At 34.5% G+C, this 25,862-nt stretch overlaps 1 protein-coding gene across 1 annotated transcript; it reads right to left on the minus strand.

Annotated features, from left to right (window-relative positions):
* Positions 1–881: 881 nt before the first annotated feature.
* On the minus strand, positions 882–17,928 carry LOC124359988. Its single transcript, XM_046813204.1, has 6 exons — positions 17,769–17,928; positions 12,174–12,273; positions 8,180–8,279; positions 6,301–6,488; positions 5,497–5,547; positions 882–2,235 (listed from the first exon to the last, which is right to left on the minus strand). Exons 2-6 carry the CDS (start codon positions 12,258–12,260, stop codon positions 2,152–2,154), a joined length of 510 nt encoding a protein of 169 aa, XP_046669160.1. The 5' UTR covers positions 12,261–12,273; positions 17,769–17,928; the 3' UTR covers positions 882–2,151.
* Between the last annotated feature and the right edge of the window lie 7,934 nt (positions 17,929–25,862).

A 25,862-nucleotide genomic window follows, 5' to 3' on the forward strand; every position in this document is an offset into this window, starting at 1 on the left:
AGCAGTACTGCACAGGTTAAAATTTTCCTTTTATCCGGGAAAAACCATTACCAATACATCAGTGATTCAGGTTTTCTGGAGGTTCAGTGATTTCAGGAACAGACGGGAGACAGATGAAGATAAGGAGCTATCTGGATGCCCTCAATAAGTGGTTTAGATACAAACATGGCCAAAGTAATAATCTCCTAACTCAACATGATTGTTGGATGTAATAGTAATTGCCAAAGACCTCAGCATTTGCAAGACAATGTTTTACAAAATTCTTTATGAAAATTTGAATGTTCGAAATTAACATCACACCTACAACAAACCAAATGAGTGAACAAAAGGATGTAAATGTTTGACAATTGCTGGAAGCTTCACAACAATGCTTCAGCACACTTCTCCTTTGATTTGACCACCATCCTGGCCCAAATAGAGGTTGTAACCTTGCCCCAGGTGATCTTAGCAGACTTTCTCTTATTCCTATAACTTAAGAGAAACCTGAAAGATGACTGTTTTAAAGACGTTACCACCATCACACTAAAGTGCTGTGACAGTGTCTGAAAGAGATTACAGCAGGCTGACTTCCAGACAGCCTTTGCAGTGTGAGAATTACAATGCCACAGATTTATCGCAAATCAAGGTGAACATTTTAAATACTTAACCAATCAGATCAATCAATTCTTGTCAAGAGAACCAGTCTCATTACTTTATACACAAACTCTGTATTTTATTTAGCTAGGATCTTAGATCCTTTAGTAGCATAAAATCCTTCTCTTGATTGTATCAATACTAATAACACCATTTATCAAGATTGATGACAATTGCTAACTCAGAACAGATGTTGCTATGGTTCAGTATTAGTACAGGAATAGTACTCACTAAAAAAGGTTTAAAAACACTTTTTTACTTGATATCTTTAATAAATATTAACACTTAACAACTAAAAGTTTAATACAAAAGCTACTATAATTATGAACAGTACCAAATATAATATAATAAAATTGATGGAATAAAAGTGAAAAAGTCAAGTAGTAAAACATTTAGAGATCTCCGTTAATATAAAATTGTTCAAGGCTTATAATTAATCTAGTCTTATGTTTGAACAAGAAATGGACGGAATCATATTATTTTCTTTGCAGTGATATTACATATCCTGGCTAAAAATAAAACATACATAATATTATACTATTTAAGTATAACAAACAATTTACAATAAAAAAATTACTCTTTCATCTTCAATAAAACATTCATAAAAACAAATTAATGCTAATACTGATAAAATATTACAATTATCATCTTAATACCACAAAGTGATGTAGTATGACAAGCTAACAAATAATATAGAGTAAACAAGCAAAGGTGATAGTAAATAAACTGACAAACAATATTTAAAAATAGTGGAATTTATAATTTTGTCAGATTTACTTAGAGAAAATATTTCATAGCAATATCATAATCCTAAGGCATCGTTTCAATAAATTATAACAAAATTACAGGAGTTTGATTGGTTCTTATTGCAAAAGTTTCATTACTGAAACAAAATTGCAATATTGCATGGTTTCTCTTTTCTTTACACTACTACATAAAATTAGTTAAAGAGTGAACATGTGTTCTCAAGTAAACAAGAAAGCGTTGATATGATTAATGTTAATGAGGATACTTACAACTAGACATTCGAGTTATGATTTTTTTAAACTGTTTTTAGTATCACAAATTGTCGTTTAACACTTTCTCATATTACAAAGAACAAATAACAGACCAATTTCAATGGGTATAGCCTACTTTCAAATGATACATCGACTAAGATATCTATATCTGAACCAGCCCATTATTAACAGTATGTAATGTGTGCATACCAGTCAAGAGAAACGTTTTATTGATCTCTTAACTGGCAATGATTTAGTCATTTCTCATTACAATTCCTCCAACTTGTGCTGCTACCTTACAGAATTACAGTATTATTGTACAAAATGTAATTGTATAATAATAGTTTCATACAAACTTTGTCACTAACAATAAATCTTAACAAAATGTACTAACTAAGCCTATAATGAGATTGTATCAAGACTTAACAGATCTAACTCAATAATAGATACATGGTGGACGAGGCAGTCAAGCCAGTGTTGGCCCTGAGTATGACAGGTGATTGTGCGATTGTCTACGACTCTACGGATAGAGGAGCTCAATGTTTGGTGATTGCATCTCGTAGATTATCTGATACTGAGAGTATACACACATCCAGCAGTATATCTGGACAGATCAAAGTTTATTAACTTTTATCCTTTGCAAAACTATTAAAGACAAAGATAAGGCACTTGACACTGTATTATAAGTAAATAACAATTCACAAGCAAACAAAGAGATTTTTACACAACATATACACTTAGATCTATAACGGTACAGGGAGAACAATTTGTATAAATATGATAATGTACTATGAAAATGCAATTGATAAAAAATCACTACACTATTGCAAGCTCAGAAGCCCTATAATTGGGATAGAGGGAATGGTATTTACACGAAATCCATTATAGTGTTTGTCTTTGTACAAAACTTAAAACTGCTGATACTTATATTACAATAATAAAAGTTTTTTTTATGAATGCAATAATTTGATTAAGTCATTGGAAACTGTAGCTTGTTACTGGCTATGTTCTTATTTAAAATTTATTGGGCACAGAGTGGCAGATTTTCAAATTTGAAAATCTTTGGTGCTACAAGAAAACTTGCAAAAATGGAAAAACGACTTACCGTTCAAAGGTTATCTTGTGCCTTTTCCAGCATAAAAAATTTACACTCGCAAATTGAAGTACAAACATATCACAGAAAAAATAAAAAAACTTAAAAAATTTCTGCTATTTGGACAAGACTTCAGATATTTTCAAAATGTTTGTTCAGATTGTTTTGTTAAAATGATGTGCCATATCACCTATCTTACTATTTGAAATTTTCGAGATTCGAACCTGTGAGATTCGTGCACCCCTGTAATGTAACAAAAATAATTTTGCGACATTCACCTTATGAGATTGATTACAGTTTATTGCATCGCTCTATGTGGAACAGTTCAACCACAGGAAATCGCTGGGTGGTCTGAAACACCCTGTACATTTATATATATAGCGCACTCACCCAGCAAGTGATATATCTGGGTTCAAGTCCCGGCAGAGTGATTAAATATTTAATGAAATTAAATTAGGCTATTGCCACTTATACAAATTCAATGAATACAAGTAAAGGTATTGTTACAGGTATTTGGTCTTCCTATATGTCAGTTTGGTTGTCAGAAAAATGGCCAAATACAAAATAATTGAATCATGAAAAGTAAAGGCTCTTTGGTGTAGTAGTAGCGCCGCTCAACCGGGAAGTGAGGGATCCGGGTTCGAATCCCTGCGGAGCTAGTAGTTTTTTAGCCAGACTGACGAATATAGAAGAGGAGGAATCAGCAGAGCATATTTGGTTAGATTGTCCTCCTATTTTAGAAATTCAGAAAAAATTCCTGGGAGCAAATCTCCTCAGCCCCAAGGATATCAGAGAACAGGAGCCCTCACATTTGATGGGCTTCTGCAAAAGCCTCGGACTTTGAGGACACAAATTTAAGTAAGGGAGGCGCAAAGGTCTTTTTAGGACTAAGCGCAAGGACACAAAGTCCTTTTCCTCAGAAAAAATTTTTTTTTGAGTCAACGTTGATTGGAATTGTATCTTTTTGAGAAATCCCTCATTGTACTTAGTCCTAAAAAAACCTTTGGAGTGACAAGGTAGGGGGTAGGGGCACATCCTGTCAAGATTCATAGGGGTGATGATTGTGGGCACTATATCTGAGTCACGTCTCCTTGGAAGAAGGGGAGACATGGTCTGTATAAATCCTCTCCAGTCAAAGCAGGCAGAGGTGGCATCACCAACTCCAATAGTCATCTTCCGTAGTAAACCTATCGATCTACCCTTGCAACCCAATATCTCGACAATTGCAGTTAGTGATGTGCCACCCCTGGACATAAATAGGGTTTTCCAGATTTAAGTAACACGTTTTAATGTTCAACGGGAAGATATAAACCAGCCAATAATGAATTCTCCTGGTATGAAATTTATTATTTCATGTAAAATATTCTCATTTCTTAGAGGGTTTGTAGGAGTTGGAATGTACATTGTAGTTAACAAAAAAGAAGTTATAAAATGATTTATTTATATCTATATATATAAATGCGAATGTTTGTTTGTATGTTCTGTTATAACTCTGGAACCAATGCACAAAACATCGTGAAATTTTGTACAGTGATTCTACACGTTCCTGGAAGTAACATAGGCATACTTTTAGAGAGGTATTTGGTCCAATTTTAATAGTTTATTTCATTAATTTTTTAATTATAAATTGTTGTTGATGTTGGTGTGTTTTATATTGGATCCGACAGACTGCGCTACGACACGTAATACAAAGCGAACTGATACTTAACAGCTGATAATACTTTCAGCTGAAGTTCATCAAAGAGGCAGAAACATTTGTTTACATTTAAAATTTAAAACATTTTTATTGTAAAGTGCTTGATCAGTAGTGTTTTTAAATTCAGATTGCATCAATGATCAATAAACTATTTAATTCAAAGAAAATACTATTAAACGCTATTATGAAAACAACCTCATTATACAAATCCGTGAATGTTTGCACATAAGGTAATCGAATTTGGTTACATTGAAGGTAAATGAAAAGAGCCGAAAGAAGACACTTTATGATCGAAACTTGGTTTCTTTGATACATTTTCTTGAAGGCACACTCCTAAAATAATACTGGAAATATCTTGGACAGAAAATTAATTTTAACAGACCGAATGTGATTCTTTATAACCTAATTAGTTTACCGAGATTCATCCGTATACAGTAACTGTTCTGAATAACTTATCAACACCTAGCAAAAACCACGAAAGATAGAGGCAGGAATATGATACATACCTTCATAATGCGCCCAAGAGGCTCACGAAGGAACAACTGTCAATTATCTCAGCAATGTTTAGAATGTGATAGAAAAAGAATAAGTGAATATAGTGTACGGTTTTCAACGGGAAATTGCGTGCGAAGCCGCGGGAAACTGCTAGTTTATTACCTAACTTCAGGAAGTGGATGAAAAATACAAGACAAGTCTATAGTATTAGTATAGTATATATAGTAATAGTATTTCTTGTACTATTAAATATTCGAATTTAGTAAAATTCTCTATACAAATGTAAATTCAGTCAATAATGAAATAATAGAGATCATATATAGCCTTTGAAATTAAAAAGTGATTTTCAACGTACCATATTTTCAAGACTATTACGATTAAGATACACATCTTAATGGTTATTACATTTGATATTTTTTAAATCTTATGAAACTAAATGGTTTATGGAGATCAATTATCTGGAACTAACAAAAAAATTAGCCAAAAATTGCACTGGTGTTATGAAAATAAGAGAATAAGAATATGCTAAACTTAGAATTAATAAAAATATATAATTAAACCAGACTGAACAAAATACTCACGTTATACCCCATCCACAGCCAATTGAGCAGTGCTGGCGGCACAATTTCCAACTGGAACAAAAATTTTAAAAAATTTTAATGTGTAAAAAATGCATATTATTTACATAAATTGTACATAACTGTTTTCAACAGTTAAAATATTTATCGTTTAATCCTGGCCCAGATGATCATCGCAAAAGGGAGCCTCCCGCTATAATCCAATCACCACCAACTGCTTTATCATTGCTCTCTGCTTTGCGCTGGCTATTTTTGGAACTGCTAATGGAAATAACAGTATTGTTATCTTAATTCATTGGACGTTTCTATTCCAAGGACGCTATCTAGGAGTAATGTAAGAAACGTTTTATTAATCTCTTCAATGCCAATGATTTAGTCATTTTTCATTACAATTCCTCCGATTTATGCTGCTATCTTACAGAATTATTAGAACTATTTTTAACTTTATGCAACTACTGCTTTAATGAAATCATATTTTAATGTCGTTTTCACAGTTTATACGTACAAAACATAAAAACTGTTATTTTTATATGACAATACAAACATTTCTTGTACGAATGAGTTTTTGTTTGGATCTAGTTTGCCTCAATGCCTCTTATAGAGTTGCTAACTATTAAATATGCAAAAGTGTTCCTATGACAGAGCAGCTGGATCGATTCAGCCCGATAGCATCAGCACATTCCAGTAATTTGACCAGGAGAGGGTTAAAATGTATTATTTTAAAATTTAAGAGAACGCTTAGAAAAAACTGTTGCGATGATGCACCCATTTTAACTATTCAACACAGACAATGAAAATGTATCTTACATAAATGTAGTATCCATAGAGTAGCCAGATGCTGAAGAGAAATTGGAGGAAGATCAGGATCATGACAAGGATGAGCCACGGCAGCATGAAGCCTCTGAGAGTTTTGTCTATCCCGTACACCATCATGATTGAGGCACCAATGAGCATAAGCAAGTAAATTATGAAGGTCCAGCCATACCCCTGCATCGCTACAAAATCATCAGATCCACTATTATACTATTATACAAGTAAAAGTTTTTATTACAATTTAATACTTTAGAGCTGGGTGTTCATGTTTGGACACATGTCTAACCATGTTGTTCCCATGGAACTCCAACGCAAGGTTGAGAGTATTGAAATGTAATTCTCTGGTTGAATCATTTATACACATGTTGTGTAACAACAGTCATTATGAATACAGTCACAGTTCACATCAATGAAAAACTAGCGTCTAAATATTATAGCAACGTAGAGATGGGCAAAACCATTAATATCAATGATATATATATAAATTATATATCTTAGTAACATTTACTTATGTATAGGGGATTTAAACAAAAATGCAAGAACGTTAGAAATCTTTGAATAAATGTTCTACCAAAATTAAAGCAACAGTAACAGGGTTGCTACAGGAGTCCAATAATGAAATTCCCTGACTTTTCCCTGATTTCCAAACCAAATTTTTCATTTTTCCCTGACTTTTTTCGACGCAATCCCCAGGGTTTTTTGCTATTAATGGATGGAAAAAAGCGGTATTGAGGGTGGCAAATATAAAAAAGCAAAAAATAAAGTGAACACAGTTTAATACGTACAAAAAGATTGACTTAAATGATCTTTTACAACACAGAAGTAAAATACTTTAGAACACTGCACCATAAGTAATTAGTAGCACATAGAAATTACAGAGTAAGTTTATTTGTGTAAAGGGATTTTATATTTTTCCCTGACCAACGTCGAAATTCCCTGACTTTTCCCTGACTTGAGACCGGATTCCCTGATTTCCAGTCCTGTTTTTTTTTTCCCTGACTTCCCTGATTTCCCTGACCTGTAGCATCCCTGAGTAATGAGTGTTTTTTAACAAGCACTACTAATGGCCTTAAATGCTGCACTTGTGTTTAGTGTTAAGATTATTAATTTATAGAGGTTTTCGTTTTAAAAATAACGACATGTAATCATAGTTACAGGCCATCTTAATATATAATAAACTTTACAAATAGTGTCACTGGGCCACTTAAATGGACAATATTTCTTACATGGACGGTGATGTTTCGTTTATGGATGACAATCTATTATTATGCTTTATTGAGATTGGTTATGAAGATTGTGGAAAATACACATATCTGTGACTCACACCAGACATCCTCTCACTGCACCAGGTGCAGTGTTTATGGTTTTGTTGAGATCTCACTGAACTTTCCAGTCGACAGTAATGATTTTTTGAGAAAATACAACCTGCAAATACATTGAATATTTGTACATCCTGTCATTTTAGGAGTAATGACATTAAATTTTTTACCTTTTTTTTGTGGTGTGACAAAATATTAAATGTTTAAAAACTAACTCTTACAGTGCCAGCGTCTTCCGTTACGGGACACCCTATATACTTTTGAAAGTGACGGGTATCCTGTAGAAGGAGACTTTGTATTTAATGTATTACAGAACAGTGTCTTTATTTTATGGGCTTATACTGTAACTAAAACCTTCATCGATACCCAACACATAAAAAATGTTCCCTTGTAATGTAGACAGATGACTCCATAACACAAAATAATTTTTAATAAGGAATAAAAATTTAGTAACTACATGTTTTTTTAGCTAAAACTTAAAAAATGTGAACAAATTTTTGAACTGTGGCACTCAAGGGGTTAATATTTTTTGTACTTGAAATAATTCGACTTACATCCACGGACATCAGTCTCAAAGAGAGGGTGGTAGATCTGGGTGGAATCCCCTCCACTCATCATATAAGCTGTGAATGTGATTAGAATAATACTGGCAGCCTAAAAATGAAAAAGAAGAGAAACATATAAATTGATAATAACTATTAGTTCTGCACATTTTTCAAATTTTATGCAATAAATGCATTTATAAATAAACAAAATTACAACTGCATGTTGGACAGAAGCAATAAAACTAATATTAACAACACAAAGATACTCAGTCATATTACTAGCAAAATCTCAGTTTATCAAAGATTGTCACAACAAAGTTTTATATTGGTTTATTTTAAAAGTAAACAAATATTCAGGATCTAGGGGATGGGGTGATCTTAGTTAGTTCTAGTGATCCTCAATAAACTGATGAAGTGCCACCCCAGGGTTGACAATCAGGTGCCACTCAAGACCAATGAGGGGTCCAAATCCAACCAATGGTTGGGCTCGGATAAATGCTATTCAAGCGTCCAGCAAGAGGTGGCCCTACTTTCGACAGGATCCCAGGATATAGGCACTCCCTATGAGGGAGTAGCTCTCAGCGTCGCGCAGTAATGGTGTCAGATCGGGCATGACCAGTCGAGACTGGGGAGTCCTTAATTGTACCACACACGATTCTGTATAAACTCGGGAATCCAATCACACGGTGTGAAACGACCCGTGCATCAGGGATGCGCAGGGGTTGTGCGTCATGAACGGAACTCTTGGGGTTGGGCACCCCCCAAAGTGTATATAGCCTTACCTGGTCATGCAGGGCTCTGACTAGACTTACATCCACAAGACCTGTTGTTTCTTCGGTACTCGTGGGACCTTTCATGGAGTCTGAAAATAAAATAATAAACAAAATCCCAACAGATCTTGATCTGCAACATTTTCAGCAGGTAGTTGCATCCGGCAATCTGGCTTTGGATGTCTTTGCCTGTTCATCATGCCCAACTACCATCGAGGATGACTTAGCAGTTGGTAGTGTAGATGCAGAGGTTGAATGGACACAGGCTCTGAAGCATGTGAACTGAACTACAACCTCAAGCTCCCATTCATTGCACAAGCAGAGGATGATGGAGCAAAAGAAGACTGATGGCACCTGTTTTTTGCATAATGAATGGAGGGGCAAAAGGGCAAGAAATTAGCCAACGAAAGAAAAAAAATGGAGAAAACAGAGGGAGTCAGCACCAGGTGGAATTGCAGGGACACAAAGTTGTTTTGGTCCCAAGAACTTTCTTGGAAGGCGCTTCTCAGAAGGATGCCTCAAGAGCTGCGGGAGTGCATCCTTGACGAGCTTTTCTCAGCAGAGGGTGTGTCTGTAGTTCAAGAGGTGCTATCCTTGGAGAGCTCTTGTCTCCAACTATGACTAGGGATTGGCTCCGGGGCTGAGGGTCGGTGGCTCTTAGGGGGTAGGTGTGGTCTCTGGGTAAGATCTATCTAGGACTTCCTCAGGGTTGATGGTCCTGTGACCAAGAAGGATTCTGCAACCATCCTTAAGGTCATTGGCAAACAAAATGCTGGAATTTTCGTGGGTTCCAGGATGATGGTGATGATGGTTGATGAACTAAAAGGTAACCCATCCCTGATTACCAAGAACCGTGTACAATAAATCATTCAGGTTATCAAAGGTTCATAATCACAAATCTTTCAAAAAACTTCCACAGATAACTGGGATATCGTAAATGTTGTGTCTGACGGGTCCTAAACTCTTAAATGATAAACTCAAAACAATGAGAATGGAACCAGTTATAAAGTTTCTTATTTGATACCATGAAGAAGGTGACAAATTTCTTAACCACATAGTAATGAAAACATAGGTTTCTTATGTCACTTTCTAACAAAAAAAACCAAATGATGGAGTGGAAACCCACCTCGTTGTCGTCAATGCCATGAAACCGTCATGGTTAGTTATGTGTACAGGGGACATAATGTTATTCAATAGGTATTAAAAAGCTTGTACACAGATATGATAAAGTACTTAAATATATAACTGTTAATGATGTTGAAAAATGTTTTAAAGTTGTTCTTTAAAATGTACCTAATAAACAATTATGTGTAGTTTTTTATTTATAAAAGCAACTTACTTTCTGGACGATACTCATATAAAAGGGCCAAGTTAATATAAAAGGGTCATGAATAACTTAAAAAACTCTCAAAAACCAGCTATCCAAAATAAATATTCATTTCTACATTATCTACATATTTAAATAAATTTTGTGAGCTTTTGGTTTCTTATTTGTGACATGACCCTTTGTGACATGACTCACGTTTTATTGTAAATACCCGTGGTAGAGATCTGAAAGAGACAAATTAACTTCATGAGGTTCGACTGTATAATCTGTTTATTGCCAAATCCAAAGGTCACATTTTAAATCTAATACATTTTTAGGCTAATCTAAAAATAATTATCTCTATAGGGAGTATAATTCTATATTTACATAGAATTTCTGAAGGTGTTCCTGTACAACCCTAAAAGCCTTGTTTTAAAGTTAATAACATGAAGCTAGATTAAACTATATGAGCTAAATACAGATGTTTTTACAATACTAGTTAATAAGATAACAGAATTTCAGACATTTGCCATCATTATAGGTTATAAAAGGTATAAGACAATGTTTTGAGGATTGGAATCTATCCTCTTTCGTCAGGTGAGGGAGGTATTAATGCATAAGGCCACCATACACCTACTGGCAAGCCGGACAGTCCTGCCTGAACAGTCCGCCGGAGACCGGAGACCTAATAGGCCGGAGACCGGCGGATTGTTGGACTGATCACACCATACACATTCAGTTGAATCCAGACCGGCAAGCCGTATTTTTATGTGTATTGAATTACTTGCAATGTGTGTTATATAATTGAAATGTCCTCCAGTGATGAAGATGCGAATGCCATTTTTGCTTTATTGGTAGTCTTATATGGTAACAGTAAATGACAAAAAAAAACATGAGGGAGAACAATACCTAATAGGCATATGACTTTTACAATAAATCAGTTATTTTTCCATTTAAATAAAATAAAGTAAGTGTTATGTATATTTACATTGTTATTTTCAGTAGTTCCCTTATCACCCAAATTTCCTGGTCATCCACAAACTGTAGAAGATTGAACACGAGTCTTGGTACATATATCTCGTCTCGAGAAGAACCGGATCTCGAATAATCCCTCACCTTCTTGAGTTCTTTTCTGTAGCTGCTCCTCAAATTGTTAATTTAAAATAAATAATTATAAAGTGTTGGAATCTACCTGTTTTCACACTTCAACAATCCGTACGTAAGCCGCTCTCTTCGTCTTATCGTGATCACTTCCATTTACTTTCATAAACACTAATAAATTCCTCGAGAGACTGATTTACTTTTTTCTTGCGATATGTTGTCTGAACAACCCACAAGAACTTTGTAAACTATGCTGGCTCGCAGTTAGGTGGCCGGAAATTCCCATACACGTGCCGGCTCACCTGAATATTCTTCAGGCCGGCCGGATGGCCGAATAAATTTTCGTTAGATCACCGGCCGCCTGAACAGTCCAAATGGACAGGCCAGCCGCTCCGTGTTCAGGCAGAACTGTCCGGCTTGCCAGTACGTGTATGGCAGCCTATACAAAAATAAAGAAGAGAAAAATAATAGTCAATAGGTGTCATACAGCCTTCACTGTTTAACCCAGTAGGCCTTCTGTATTGTATTATGGTTTAACAGCTCCCAGACGATGTATTTATATTTCAATAATGTATAAATATATATATATATATATATATATATATATTTCAAAGCTCAAATAACAAATTATATAACATATGGGTAGTCATGACATGTTAATGCTCTCTAATACAGCACAACAAATATATTCAGAAAATCCAAAGGCCTAATATGATTAAAAGCAGATATGGCTAATGCTGCTTCTATAAAGTAATATATGTGTATACGTTCGGTTATATCAGTCAAGTAGCCTACATGGTTAACTGGAGTCTTGTTTTGTACTTACAATTGAATAGACAGCCACACATCGGCTGCCTGACTTGACATCCGGATTCCATATGCATGGAGACCAACATGTTTTGAGAGCTACCATCGTAAACTATTGGCTGAAAAATACAAATTGTTTTAGAGTTTAAGGCCAACAAGGATGTAGCAGCTGGAAAATTTCTATATCAGCAAATTACACATGCAGCTAGAAAAGAAACAGCTAAGTAAGAAGCGGTTTGAGGTGCATACTAAAGTACAAATCGTAGATTTTTATGTATGTAATAAATCTGTCTTTACTTGATATATTTTGGACGTTTATTTGAGTGAATTTAATGCAATGCTTGTGCTGTAGTATATAACATATTACACTTTCATACTTTTTATGTACTGAATATTATATGCTTGCAAAATTAAAATAAAAAACCATGTAGCACTACAGGTGAATAGTCAGCCCGTGGGAGGGTTCAGTGAAAATAAAAAAGTTATAAGGCATTAAAGTGGAACAACTTTTCTCGCTCACAGCAACATATCATTGTTCAACTAATTCGCTGTGCGTTATGTAATCTATATTGTGGCCGTCAGCTACTGTGCTATCTTTTGTTTCATAAAACTAAAATATTAGTGAACTCACGGTTGTTTTGGATACTTTGGTATTATCCGAAAGTCACTATTTAAAAAAATTTTTCTTACCTGCACACTAAAAATACTACATTATAAGAAATAACATACTTTATTTGACTTAATTTGGAAATTACATGTCAGTGACAGTCGGTTCTTGTTTTCTGTCTCAAGAAAGGAAGTGATGTCGGCGAGATGAAGGCCACTCCGTCCCTACCTACTATTTGTTATTAGACTATACAGTACTTAAGCACTATACGGACCCCACCTAAATTTTACGGATAGAGCACAGTTAGGAGGAAAATAACATGTGTACCATGAGTATGAATGTATTCACAACAATGAACAGAGAGAGAAAATGGTTACTGTGTATTGGCGTCATCCCAGAATGTTCAAATCCAGCACTTTCCAGTTCACCGATTTTGTATCTTTTCCAGCAGTCGGACATAATTGTACTATCTGGTTCAATATGCTCCAGAATAGCAGCCATAAGTCTAGCTGCACAACGGTTTGGCACCTTAACCAAAAATCTAGCATTAGTTTCCCTGCAGAGTCCGCCAAACACCCATTGTTCAGACAGAACACGATTAACAATGTTCTTATGTCTGGTAAACAAGCTCTCGTCTGTTTTAACGATTTTATTGGTACCACAAATTTCCCCAACATTCTTTTTTATAACAGATTCAACACACACCTCTCTCATGTAATTGTTCCAGTCCACTGTTGTGTGAATAGACATTCACAACTATCGGCCACTTAACGCAATGTTGTTATAAAAGGTAACCTACTGTGTTCAAACCACGTACCGACACAAAACCCTCTTTCTTCTTGCACGGTCTGACATTGAATTTCCAAACAGGCTATTGTACACTGAAATACAACTTTATAGCATGTCCTCCTTCGTCACGAGCATCAGACCTCGTGATTGGAAAAAACCCACGGCTTCTGTAGATGGCAGCTCCCAAATCAGCATAGCAACAGCAATGAAATTACTGTACTGTCGCTGCGCGGTATGTGCCAGCGGCTTATCAGGCGTCTGTCAGGCTGTGACAGAGGCTCACGCACCCGCTCTGCATGACCACTATCTAGTCCCCTGACCTAGGTTAAATTACGATAGTAATTTAACATAACCTTACTCTACCCGATTTCTAAAAATCAGGTGGGGTCCGTATAGTGCATAAGTACCGACTATACGTACTTAGGTATTATAGATAAAAAATGTTTAAGTCCGAGATAGTACTTAAATTTAAGCTCAGATCACGTGAGCACTCATAAAGGTTATCTATAACTTTGGTACTACTACTAACATATTTATGATAACCTAATATAAACCTACTTATACTCTTATAAACTTAAACTTGTTTTAACAACGCATTATGGCTGCAGTATAATGAGCGGCCACTACGACAATCGAATCAGTAAACCGAATTATTGAATAAAAATAGCTAAACTATTGAATACAAAACCATTCTTATTATATTTATTTAAAATCAAATTTAATACTAGTTGTTTTTTATGTATTATAACAATATTGTTTACAATTAATTCCAAAAATGTAAAATCATTTGTGTGGTATTTTAAATAATGACCGCAACTACAATGTGTCAGAAGCTATCAGATTCGCATCTATAAAATAATAAGTAAATTTTACAAGTTGCTTTTAAAACTCATCTTTAAATTATTACGTTTTAGATATAAAACATAGCTAAACTAGGCTATACCATAATATGCAGTACCTATAATACAAGTCAGTATGTTATTTTGGATTTTCCAGGGCTACAGTATATTAAGCAACAACAAACATAATCGGATGATGATTATCGATTTTAAATATTGGTACTATCGAATACGACATTTGACCTTTAGATATTCATAATGAAGCATTGCCATCTTTCTTTATTTAGACTAGTGACATCATTACCAGCTGTTGGTAATTCGTTTATGTGGGAGAAGGCTAGTGACAAGAACAATGGCAATGAATATGGAAATATTGGCTGAAAATATTTATATAAACAAAAATATTTACAAACTAGTCTCAGAAGTGATTGCATTGCTGATCGTCTTGCAGAATATATGTATTAACAAGAAATTATTATTATTGGGGTTTATCCATTCGAGCATTTTTTTTTTAATACTATCAAACATGTCTACCCTGTGAAGTAATAGTTAGTAATACGTGGCTCAAAAGTACTTTAACTAGAAATATTTAGACATTTTATACAACTTAAAAAACAAATTCATTTCTTTACATATAAACTATAGTGTCTCTATATTAACATTTTTAAAGGCTAAAACTTAATTCAATTCGACATCATCTCTCAAAATTTATTCACAGTAAATCATGTTTGGAAATAAATTTAACATTAAAATCATGTGTTTTGTTATTGAATAATGGCGACAAGAACAGTGACGTGCTTGTCTTCTTTGTTTCAAAAGCAGTCATGTTTATCTTTAAAAATAAATAAGATAAGTAAATATTATCCTTTTGTTGTAATTATATATTATATTTTGATTTGTAAATTATATTAGCATTTATACATTCATTTTTAAGATTGAAAACTAGTCGCAACCATATTGTTCTTTGAAATACCTACTAAGTAGTTATTTGGTCTGACATTTCACTTTCCATCCTTCCCATGGTGATGAATATTGATGTTTCCATATCATTTACAAATCATCATCCAATTTTGTTGGTGGCCACTTATTATTCTTAAGGGGTAGGGTACGACAAGCGGACCCGGTTTTTTTATATCGAAGAATGTAATCATCGATACCTAATATTCTCATCTCAAATCCTAGACTATCAATCGATATAAAGCATCTATAGTTCTCAATTTAACAATCACATGTTTTAAATTTAAATATGAATCTAATATTCACACTGATCAAACAAATTATTATAACCTAAATTTATTAGAAAAACTGAAGACGATCATATTTGCTCCTCTCACAGTTACAGTTGTTTCTTTCCCACAAATTTCACATAATTGGGTTTTCCGCACGAGTCCAACATGTTGAAGTCATGAAAAACATGTCTTATCATCTTCCAAAGCAATGTCACGTAGTTTTCTAAAATTGACTGTCATTTTTAATAATGAAATGTTACTTATATAAAATTGAAATATTACATTAAGAGTATTATTTGAGAGTGTTTGCAGCTATTGATATAGATTATTTAATTAATCGTTAAAAATAATTAATCAGTATCGATTGTTTATATCAATGGTCATGATTAAGTAATATCGTTTGCCAATTTTGATCAAAAAACCAGATCCGCTTATCGTACCCTACCCTACTTAAGCTTTTTCCGGTACTTTAGATTTAATCAGAAATGGGCTATTCAATGATTCAATTGTCATGGTGGCCGTTTATCATACTGCAGCCCACATTATACAACTAAATTCGAAAGGGTAATTATCATATTAACGGCCGGAATGGAAAAATACGAGTTTTGCGTTATTAACTTATTGGAATCGTCCTATAGAACAAAAAGAAGTATAGGTTTGATGGGGTGGAAATGAGAAATAATGAAGTTCTAGAACATAAAAAATTAAACACCTATTCACGCGCGGAGTAATATTTCCATGTTCTACATCCACGTCGAGCGTCACGTGACCTTTTGTGACCATAATTCAACCTCGTGATGACGTCATCGGATGCGCTGCCATCTTTGCAAACGTAAATGAAAAATAATACTGAAATGAGCAATATTTTGATCCAAATTAACAATGTTTTTCTTCATTTCGAGCTACAAATTAATTACTTGTTATCGAAATGAGACGAGTGCCTCCGGCCATCAGCACGGGCTTCGCAGCACCTGCCCCGCGCTGATGCCAATGAAAGAAAAACATCCCGCGAGATAGTACATATCAGTAAAATATCAAATTCTAGAGGGGCTGATCAGAAATATAAATTGAAATGTAATGCAAAGGCAGTTATGTAATGTGAAAAAAGTTAATAAATCATGAAAAACCCTAACATAAATATATAGATGGATATTAACAGAGAACACTTACTACACATACACTTACACACTTACATTAGTGTGTTGGCAGATATAGCTGAGCAGCAGCAACAACAAAGTAGAATTTTTAAAATTGCAACATTTAAAACTTTTTTTTACTAACGTACTTTTTCTAATTTTCCTATCGCAACGAAACAACAAAGTCTCCCGGTTTAAAAACAACACGCGACCGCACGACGAACAAATACACTCATTATTAAAAATTCCATGTTCAATTAAAAAGGAAATAATTTCGTTTCGGTTAAAATGTAAACTCTTTACGTGCCCTACTAAACACTCCGACACACACAATTCACTAGGGTTGGTCGAACTAGTGGATGGTTGATTCAACTACTGAAAACGATATCTTGGGAAGCACTGACTCATGCCCCGGAGAACTCAGATATCAGATACATTATCAGGCTATCAGTCCCGGCCGCAGATAATATTCAAGTAAACAGATTATCCAGACACAACACACAAACTGAACATTAAAACATTAGAAACTTGACTACTTATGAATATACCCCCTAAAATCATGTTATTTGTCATTTGCACCCCCTAATACTATATATATATTTTTTGTTCAGGAGGGTGAGCAGAATACGTTGATAACGTTAAATTCGTGATTTGCCGCTCCGGCCTTTTATCTTATAGCTACCTTCGAAAGAAATAAGAAAACATTTTCAGCAATCAAAGTAGTCTTATTATAATTATTATGATTAAAATCAACTTTTTGAGGTTATGTTACAAACACTAAGCTAAGCATTATAATTGTTTTATTAAACACAACAAAATATCCAAATGGAAACACAAACTGATCAAATGTGTATGCAATACTTAAAATATACATATCTAAGTCTACTCAATTTCGTAAGTACCTATAATAACGAAAAAATAGAAGGTTAACACAATTTTGTTGAATTTACATAATATGTTGCTTATTACTTATGAATAGGTTACTTGAAAAGTCTTATTTATATTAGAGCTTACCTATTTTTGTCAGTAAAAATTTGAAACAACTAAAATTCAAATGAAAAAATAGTAATTCAAACTAAATTAACTTTTCCGAGGGCCTTAAATAAAAGAATACAATCACATCACAAAAACATTGCTCATTCAAGATCATCAACAAACATTTTGCTTTGCCACGCCCCACTTTTGAATGAAAGCTAATCACAGCCTTACGTATTGAAAACCTCATTCAATCTGTAACAATAATACAGTATTAAATAAAAGTTTACCACTTACCATTGTTTTAATCATTATAATCTATTTATAATCATTATAATCTTTTTTATATATATCAATGAACATAGGCTACGCTAATCTTTATTTTTTCTTTCGTATTGTATTTGTTCATATGCATATGTATGTCTCAGTAGTATATAAGTAACTCTATATTTTATACGCTACCGGTACTTTAATTAAGTCTTTTTTACGGTTCCACCTTCATGTTGCACTTGTTTATGAACTATATTGCTGTTGTAATTTTTCTTTTTATTCACGATGTTGATGTTATTTGGCACTTGTTTTGCTTATTTTTTTGCTTCTGTTTGCTTTAGCATGTATGCATGTAAACTATTTATGTAAGTTGTTTATATCAAGCCTCTTGTATTTTCACAATACCTATAACAAATGTGAAATGGTGTATACCGTATGTAAATAAATAAATAAATCTTGAACTCGAATGAACATTTAAGAGAAGATTTATTTCAACTTACATGGTTTTGTAAAGTAATAGAAATTAGTTTGGCTCAAAAATGGTAGATGAATTTGCGCACATTGTGAATCCAATTTCAAAAGTAGGGTATGAAATCCGGCCTCATAGGAAAGTCCAAATGTTCTTTCCTGTAAAATCTTCCATAATTCAAGTTTCGGTTCTATTGTTTACGTTATTGTTTCAGACCGTATTTTGTTTGACTTTAATGTGATCATATATCAATGTTTAATACACGAATAACTTACAGTTCCCCTTGATATTGACTATAATTTGAAATTCTATTAAACTCTTAACACTATTATTCTATTTAACTTATTTGAAATTTGTTTTAATAATCTAGGTAATAAGTTAAATTTAGATATTTATAAACTGTCAACGTCTTATCGATTTTCGTGGTTACTTATTCCGTTTTTCAAAATACTGGGATTTCTTCAATACTGGACCTTTATCAGATCAGCCCTACATTGAACAGCAGACATGTGCAATTAGACCTCATTTTCAGTAATGCTCTTAATGAACACACTGTATCATCTTCTACAGATTCTTTGCTACCCAGAGAGATATTCATCCAGAACCTCCGTAAAATGTTCCTCCCCATATGCCCTACTATCTAATTACAAACCTAAAAAGATGCATCCTCGACGGTGTTAGACTTGTTCTGGCTAATGGTACCCTAAACAAGGATTCTGTTCTGGAAGACAGATTCTAAATTTGATCACTTATTTTCGGAGTTATGTGGCATCACGCGTCGCAACTCTCCCTTGAAGAGTCTTAAATTCTCTAGTTTTCCTTGGTGGTTCAACCCAAGTCTCAATCAGTTGGTCATTTTGAAAAAAAAAAAAAAAAAACTCTGCACAGAAGATACAAATAGACTTTGAATCACTATGATTACATACAGTTCAGCTGCGTTCGGGAATACTGCAAGAGAGAGGCAAATTCATGCGGAGCTAACTACATGGCACATCTGGATAGTGCTATTCCCAAGAATAACCAGGTTTTCTGGTCCTTCATCAACGATCTAAAGAAGGAATCAGCGAATCTCAAAGTTATTAGGTCCGATGTCAAGGAAGCTACAGACCCAGCAGTGATGTGTGGCGTTACGCTCCGGCAGATGTCCCTGATCCCATTTACAACTTCAACACTAATATTATTCTGGAACATCCTACTGTTCATCTGAAGCTGTTAGAAAGAAGCTGCTATCCCTGGATGTCACAAGGGGATGTGAGCCTGACGATATAACACCTGATGTATTAAATTATTGCTGTAACGAGCTGGCACAATGTCTGACGAACTTGTTTAGTGAGTCTTAGCAGAGGGGAGTATTTCCATCCTTACTCAAGAAGGGTAATTCTGTGCCCATGTTTAAGTCAGGGGTCAAGTCATTCGTTAAGAACTATAGACCCATATTCATACTGTCTGCAGTGGGTAAAGTTTCCGTAAGTCTGGTACTGGTGCGTGTCAAACCTATGTTTGATCAAGTGATTGCGGAGGAACAGCACGGATTTCGGGGGGGGGGGGGTAGGCCCATGGCCACCGATGTGATGGTGTTCCATGTCTTAGAATCTTTTAATAGATGGAGCCAATTTGACACTATTTTTATCGATTTTACCAAGGCCTTTGAAAAGTTGAGCCACATCCATCTCTTGGCCAAACTGAAGGGGTATGGTATATTTGGATTTTTGTGGAATTGGCTTAGGAGCTACCTTGAGGGCAGGTCTTTGACAGTTAGATTCGCTGCGGAACTTCTCCATTCACTGCCACTTATGGAGTTCCATATGGCTTCCCTTTGGGACTGTTCCTTTTATGCTTATTCATAAACGATATTTGTGAAACGTTGGAGTAAGGTACCTGATTTGGCTCGCGAGTCCTGGTGGTTTTGTACAAGATTTTAGTTCGCCAGAACCTGGAATTCGCTTCTGTAATTTGGACTCCTTACCAGATCGGATAGCTCGACAGACTCCACTCGGTGCAGAGGAGGTTCATTAGAGTATTAAGGCGGTCTATGGGATTTAACTATTTGGACGACCCCATTGCTGAGATTGAACATTACTACAAGCTCCTACCCCCTCTTCTAGACGTAAGCTCTCCAAACTGACACTACTTAACAGGATTCTGAACGGCAAAATTGACTGCTCGGCCCTTCTCCGTTTCTTCAACTTCAAGGTGCCGTCTGGAACCCGGTCTCAACACTTGTTTGCGACTGGCCAATCTGGCACAAACTAAAGTGCTTCACAGTCCCATCCGGTGGCTACAGGGAGAGGGCAATAGTGTTGCAGGACTCGTGGACTTCTTTGCTGACTCCGAGACTGCCTTCAGGAGATCGGCAGTGCAGTGTCTCGTGTTTGGTGCTGTCTAGGTGGTGATGTTTTCTTGGTAGTGCCTTTAGAGGGCCACACTGGTGTTTCATATTGGTACCATTGAGAGCCATTTGGTGTCTCCTTGTGGAGTTGGAGACTAATACCAAATTCCAACCCTCTAAAATAACTTTTTGAAAGTTGTGTATAGAGAAAGACGGACACCACGACAGATCTGCCACTACCAGATCAGTGACCTGTTGATCTGCTATCGTAAACTGGTGGGAAAGACTCAACTCACAGAATTCGATGGTACTGTAATGAAATAACATTTACCTTAAGAACAACAATTAAAATTTGTGTTGTTTCGACAGAGGCAGATGTGTATAACACTTGGCTGGTATCGAAATTTTTGACCCAGAAATTTCTTACTGATGATTTGATTCGTATATATAAACAGGAACTGTACGAATGCAGATTTAAATCCGGTAAAAGTTATATGTATGATACTAACCAAAATAACTCTGATTCGCTGTTACAAAGTCACAGACCTAAGTTTCAAAATGCCATAATTTTGGAACAAAATGAAAATTTTTTAAAGAACTTTTTTATAATAAAAGGAGAGACCGGTCCCTTTTAAGCTTCATTCTACCCCTCCTCTTCTGGCCTGTGCGAGGATCTTATCAAACATAATAAGGAGAGTCGATACAGTACAAGGTTGGTGGTACTGATAAAAACTGCTACTGTAAAGTGGAGATGTCTTATTTACCAGGAGAAGTTAAACACAGACAGAATTTCATCCTGCGCTATCTCTGACTTAGATCCAAAGTCCGACGTCAGACCGGTCATAAATTGACACTCCTGAAGCTACCAATGCACGGACCAATGCTCGGTTATTGGTACCAGTGACGTATATAAGAAATATTTCGAAGGGGCCTGGCACACTGGACAGTTTAGAATCTTTAAAATACCCTACTAAAACAGAAGAGTCTTTTCCCGAAAAAGAGGAAGTTATTGGCTTTAAGACCTTATAAATGTGTTCCAACTTTAAAAAAATTACTGAATGAAATTTTAATATATATCTTTAAAAGTGGTAGAAGCCCCCTGAACCCCATGATCCCCTTATATACGCCCATGACTGGAACTCTAGTAAAGCTATAAAGCTATTGAAATGGTCACAACTTTTACCAACTAGACGGTTTATGCAATATCAAGGTGTTGTACATTTTCATGGTGGAATGGAGACGCGAAGTACAAAATACATTATGAATTGAAAAGCAGTTTCTGTCTTCTTATCGTAATATTTATCCATCGTTAACGTAATGTTATATTGTTAAAGTTTTGTACAATTGACTTGCTCTATCCAGCAATACAGGAACTATGACTGTGTTATGATTATGCCTGTGGTACATGTTTTTGTAAAAAATATATATTTGTAATTTTGAACTGCATTTTGAAAATGATAGAGATACAGCATGCCAGTAGTATAATACTGATCACATTACAGGGTCTATAAAGTTTAATGGGAGGGGAAAGTCTTAGTCATGAAAGAAACGTTTCACACTGAAAATATCTATTGCTCACATCCAACATTGTTTTGGCACTTCTATACGTATGTATTTCCTACTTCATATACGTGATTAGAGCCTTCCCATGTTAATTTATGATAAAGCCAAACAAAAACATTTCATTGGTACTGCGAACGATATATATATATATATATATATATATATATATATATATATATATATATATATATATATATATATATATAGTAATAACTATGGAACCTACAAAACATATCCGTTAATATATTTAATATCATAATATCAAATATATTCTTCAAATATATCTCATAATATATATAAATTCTTAAATGATATATATATATATATATATATATATATATATATATATATATATATATATATATATATATATATATATAATATCATTTTAGAATTTGCAATATTTCTACAAGTTTCATGCGTAACAAGATTATTAGAAACAGGCTGATAACAAAACATATGCAATTTAACATTAAACTATAAAAAATTAGTTAGTTTTATCTCATAAGATCAATAATTTCAGGTAGAACTCAATATGTCTTCACTTTACATTTTCAAACATCAACAATAAGACACTTAACGATTACCATCCGGAAAAACAAAAAATAAAATCGAGACAACTTATTTTCCTCTGATTATCGGTTATTCAAGGGGTTATATACAATGCAATGTATTGTAATTACCGGTACTTACATTTGTAACTACAGCAAGCCCAAATGTTGTCCCGCCAATTATATATAACAGAAAATACGAAGAGTAAAGAACGTTGTTCCAAAAATAGTGGGAGAGGCTTGCTCACAGCTGGGTCGTAAATCATAAGATTGTAAATAGAAGGCCTCATAGACTTCCAGAGTGAAGGTAGCAACTATTCTTCAGTTGTCTTTGGGCTCCCGCCAAATTCCACATCTCACTAGAGACTGACAACAGGTCGGAGAGCAAGAATTGATAGATATACCGTAGTGGCTGCTTATCTTTTTAGCCTGCCGTCTGCGTGAATCAAAGTGCCCCACTACTCCACTGTACGAGATTTACTTACTATGTGATACTATAGGATACTTTGTTTAAAGTTAGTTATTGACGTGGTTTGAAAGGATAATAGGGTTTCGGGTATTTGCCATCGTTATAGTGCAATGTACAAATCCGTCTCCTCAAATGTAGAAGTCTAGAAGCGAGAAGGTTGTTATATATTGGTAAGTGCCGTCATACGACACAGGTCTCTACATAATTCATAGTGGTTGTATAGTCATAGATCTCTATGCAAAACAGTTGTATCTCTAATTCCAATGTTGAACTGCTAAGCTGAGAAAACAGAACTAACATGGATGAATGCCACCCCGTATAAGTGTATCGCGAACTACTTAGAATTTTTTTGTAAATTTCATCGCAACCGCTCCAATATATGTAAGTGGACATGGTTGTCATTTTATAAGGCTAAAAATGGAATCAGCTTCTCTTAAAAAAAATAGTTTAGATCGGTCTACATTGAAGAAACAGGTAGTGAAAAATCAGTCACTACACTTAGCTAAAACCCAAAATAAGAAAGATTCCGACAACATAAATTTATCTACAATAATTCCATACTATGAGGTTTAAATTTATTTAGAAAGGAAACCTGAGAAATAATCAAAAAGGAAAATAACTTTAAAACAAAAACAACATCAGGTTATAAAAAACAAATTACGGCCTGTGATAAAGAAGGCACACTGATCGCTGATTGGTTGAGCCCCAGTAAATCACGGTACAGGTCCGCCTCCTCTAGTTACCTTAAAAGCGGATATGTATCACTGGTCCTGCCAGTTTTGGTTAAACATCAATTGTACTGTAAATGATTTCCTACAGCAGAACTAAATCTCAAGATTTTAATTGGCTACAATAAATATTAAAGTTTATGTGTGTTGGGAAACTTAATTGATTTTTAGGCTACCGACAAGATGGAGTTATTTAAATCTTGCATTTTGATACACTAAAAGAAATCTTTATGCAACGTTTGTGGGCGTATCGTAACTCAAGTTCGCTAAGAAGCTTTCCCCTTCCTCAGTTACATAATATATCAGGTAAACATCTTTTACGAAACAAAAAGAATCAACCACTATCATGTTTATTTACAGTAAAATATATGGGTAAACAGTGCCGTTTCTAGAATTCGAGCTTGAAGACTCAAACCAATCATCTCGTATTGCATAGCTAGCGAAGGGATAGATCAACCTCATATAAATTATACGAAATGTTTTGAATATGTAGACCATAACTGGGAGAACGATTACAAGGATTTTGTAAACAATAAAGCTCACCTAGAATGTCCTCGTCATAATTTATTCACTTGAATAAACTATGTTTATATCTGCTATGTTGTAAATAATTACGTGAACTAACTATTGCGTGCTTTACAAAGTGTTATATCAGTCTTCTTTAGGAATAACTCAGAATATGTTTCTAAGTGTAAGAAGAATTCCTACACTCAAGAGCTGGCTGTAAAACGACCTTGAGTTTCCACCATAAGAACAATGTTAAACCTCAAGCAGTTTTACACCCTTTTTGATCGTAGCGTTATGGGAGGTGTATAATTTGAAATATATAATGAATACGCATGCACACACATTTTAGTTTTTTCGTAATGTGTATACTTTTAGAATATACAAACAATAAAGTTTGATATTTTTTCTGAATAACCCATAAGAATATTGAAAAAAACTAAAAGCGTTTGGATAGTTATAATTAATTATATCTTTAAAATGCAACATGTAGGTACCATAACTCTACGACAAAAAGACAGTTAGTACGTAAACCTGCATGAGGATCGTTTTCCCACAGCCGAGCCCATGGACGTTGCCATCGAGAGGGTCAAAGGACACCCCCCCCAAATTTATAATCTACAAAATAATAACTTTATTTGAATAAGGCTGTTAATAAATACTCAAAATTTTATATTAAAACAAGTACAAATTCGAATTTAGACAATATGGCGCTAACTATACTAACCCGGTTCAAAATGAGGAATCAAACTGGCAGTAGGATTAATGATCATCGATTGTTGAATATTGGACTGAAACCGATCATCTATCAGTAGAAATTGGTCCCTTAATCAAAACTTATTTTGTACTCTGTTGTAATATAAAAACTTTAGTAAATTCATTACAAGTCCTATGTAAATAAAGTTATATTGTAGAAGTTACTCTGTATATTGTTTCTATTTACAGTTAATATAATACTTTCGTATTATCTGGAGGCCACTATTTTTGGAAGAGCTTTTCTTACCCGGGGGACGTATAAAACTACATTATTACAAAGAAAAGACTTTATTTGACTTACTGTGTATATTACATGTCATTATGACGATCGGTTCTTAAAAAATGAAGCGATGTCGGTCAACTCTGTCCCTTTCTACTAATTGTTATTACACAATAAAAAGATGTTCAGATTTGGTTATCATAAACTTGTTACTATTATGAGGCATAAAACAAGAACCGATCGCCATAATGACGTGTAATTTTCACTACAAGTT

Source organism: Homalodisca vitripennis, chromosome 4 (genome assembly GCF_021130785.1).
Source record: "Homalodisca vitripennis isolate AUS2020 chromosome 4, UT_GWSS_2.1, whole genome shotgun sequence".
Lineage (NCBI taxonomy): Eukaryota > Metazoa > Arthropoda > Insecta > Hemiptera > Cicadellidae > Homalodisca > Homalodisca vitripennis.

Coding starts and splice junctions, on each gene's coding strand:
- LOC124359988 (XM_046813204.1), bottom strand. CDS start 12,260: ATGGTAGCTCTCAAAACATGTTGGTCTCCATGCATATGGAATCCGGAT. Junction 8,280..12,173: donor GTGTGGCTGTCTATTCAATT/GTAAGTACAAAA, acceptor TTTCATTTTTAG/GCTGCCAGTATTATTCTAAT. Junction 6,489..8,179: donor TGAGACTGATGTCCGTGGAT/GTAAGTCGAATT, acceptor ATGATTTTGTAG/CGATGCAGGGGTATGGCTGG.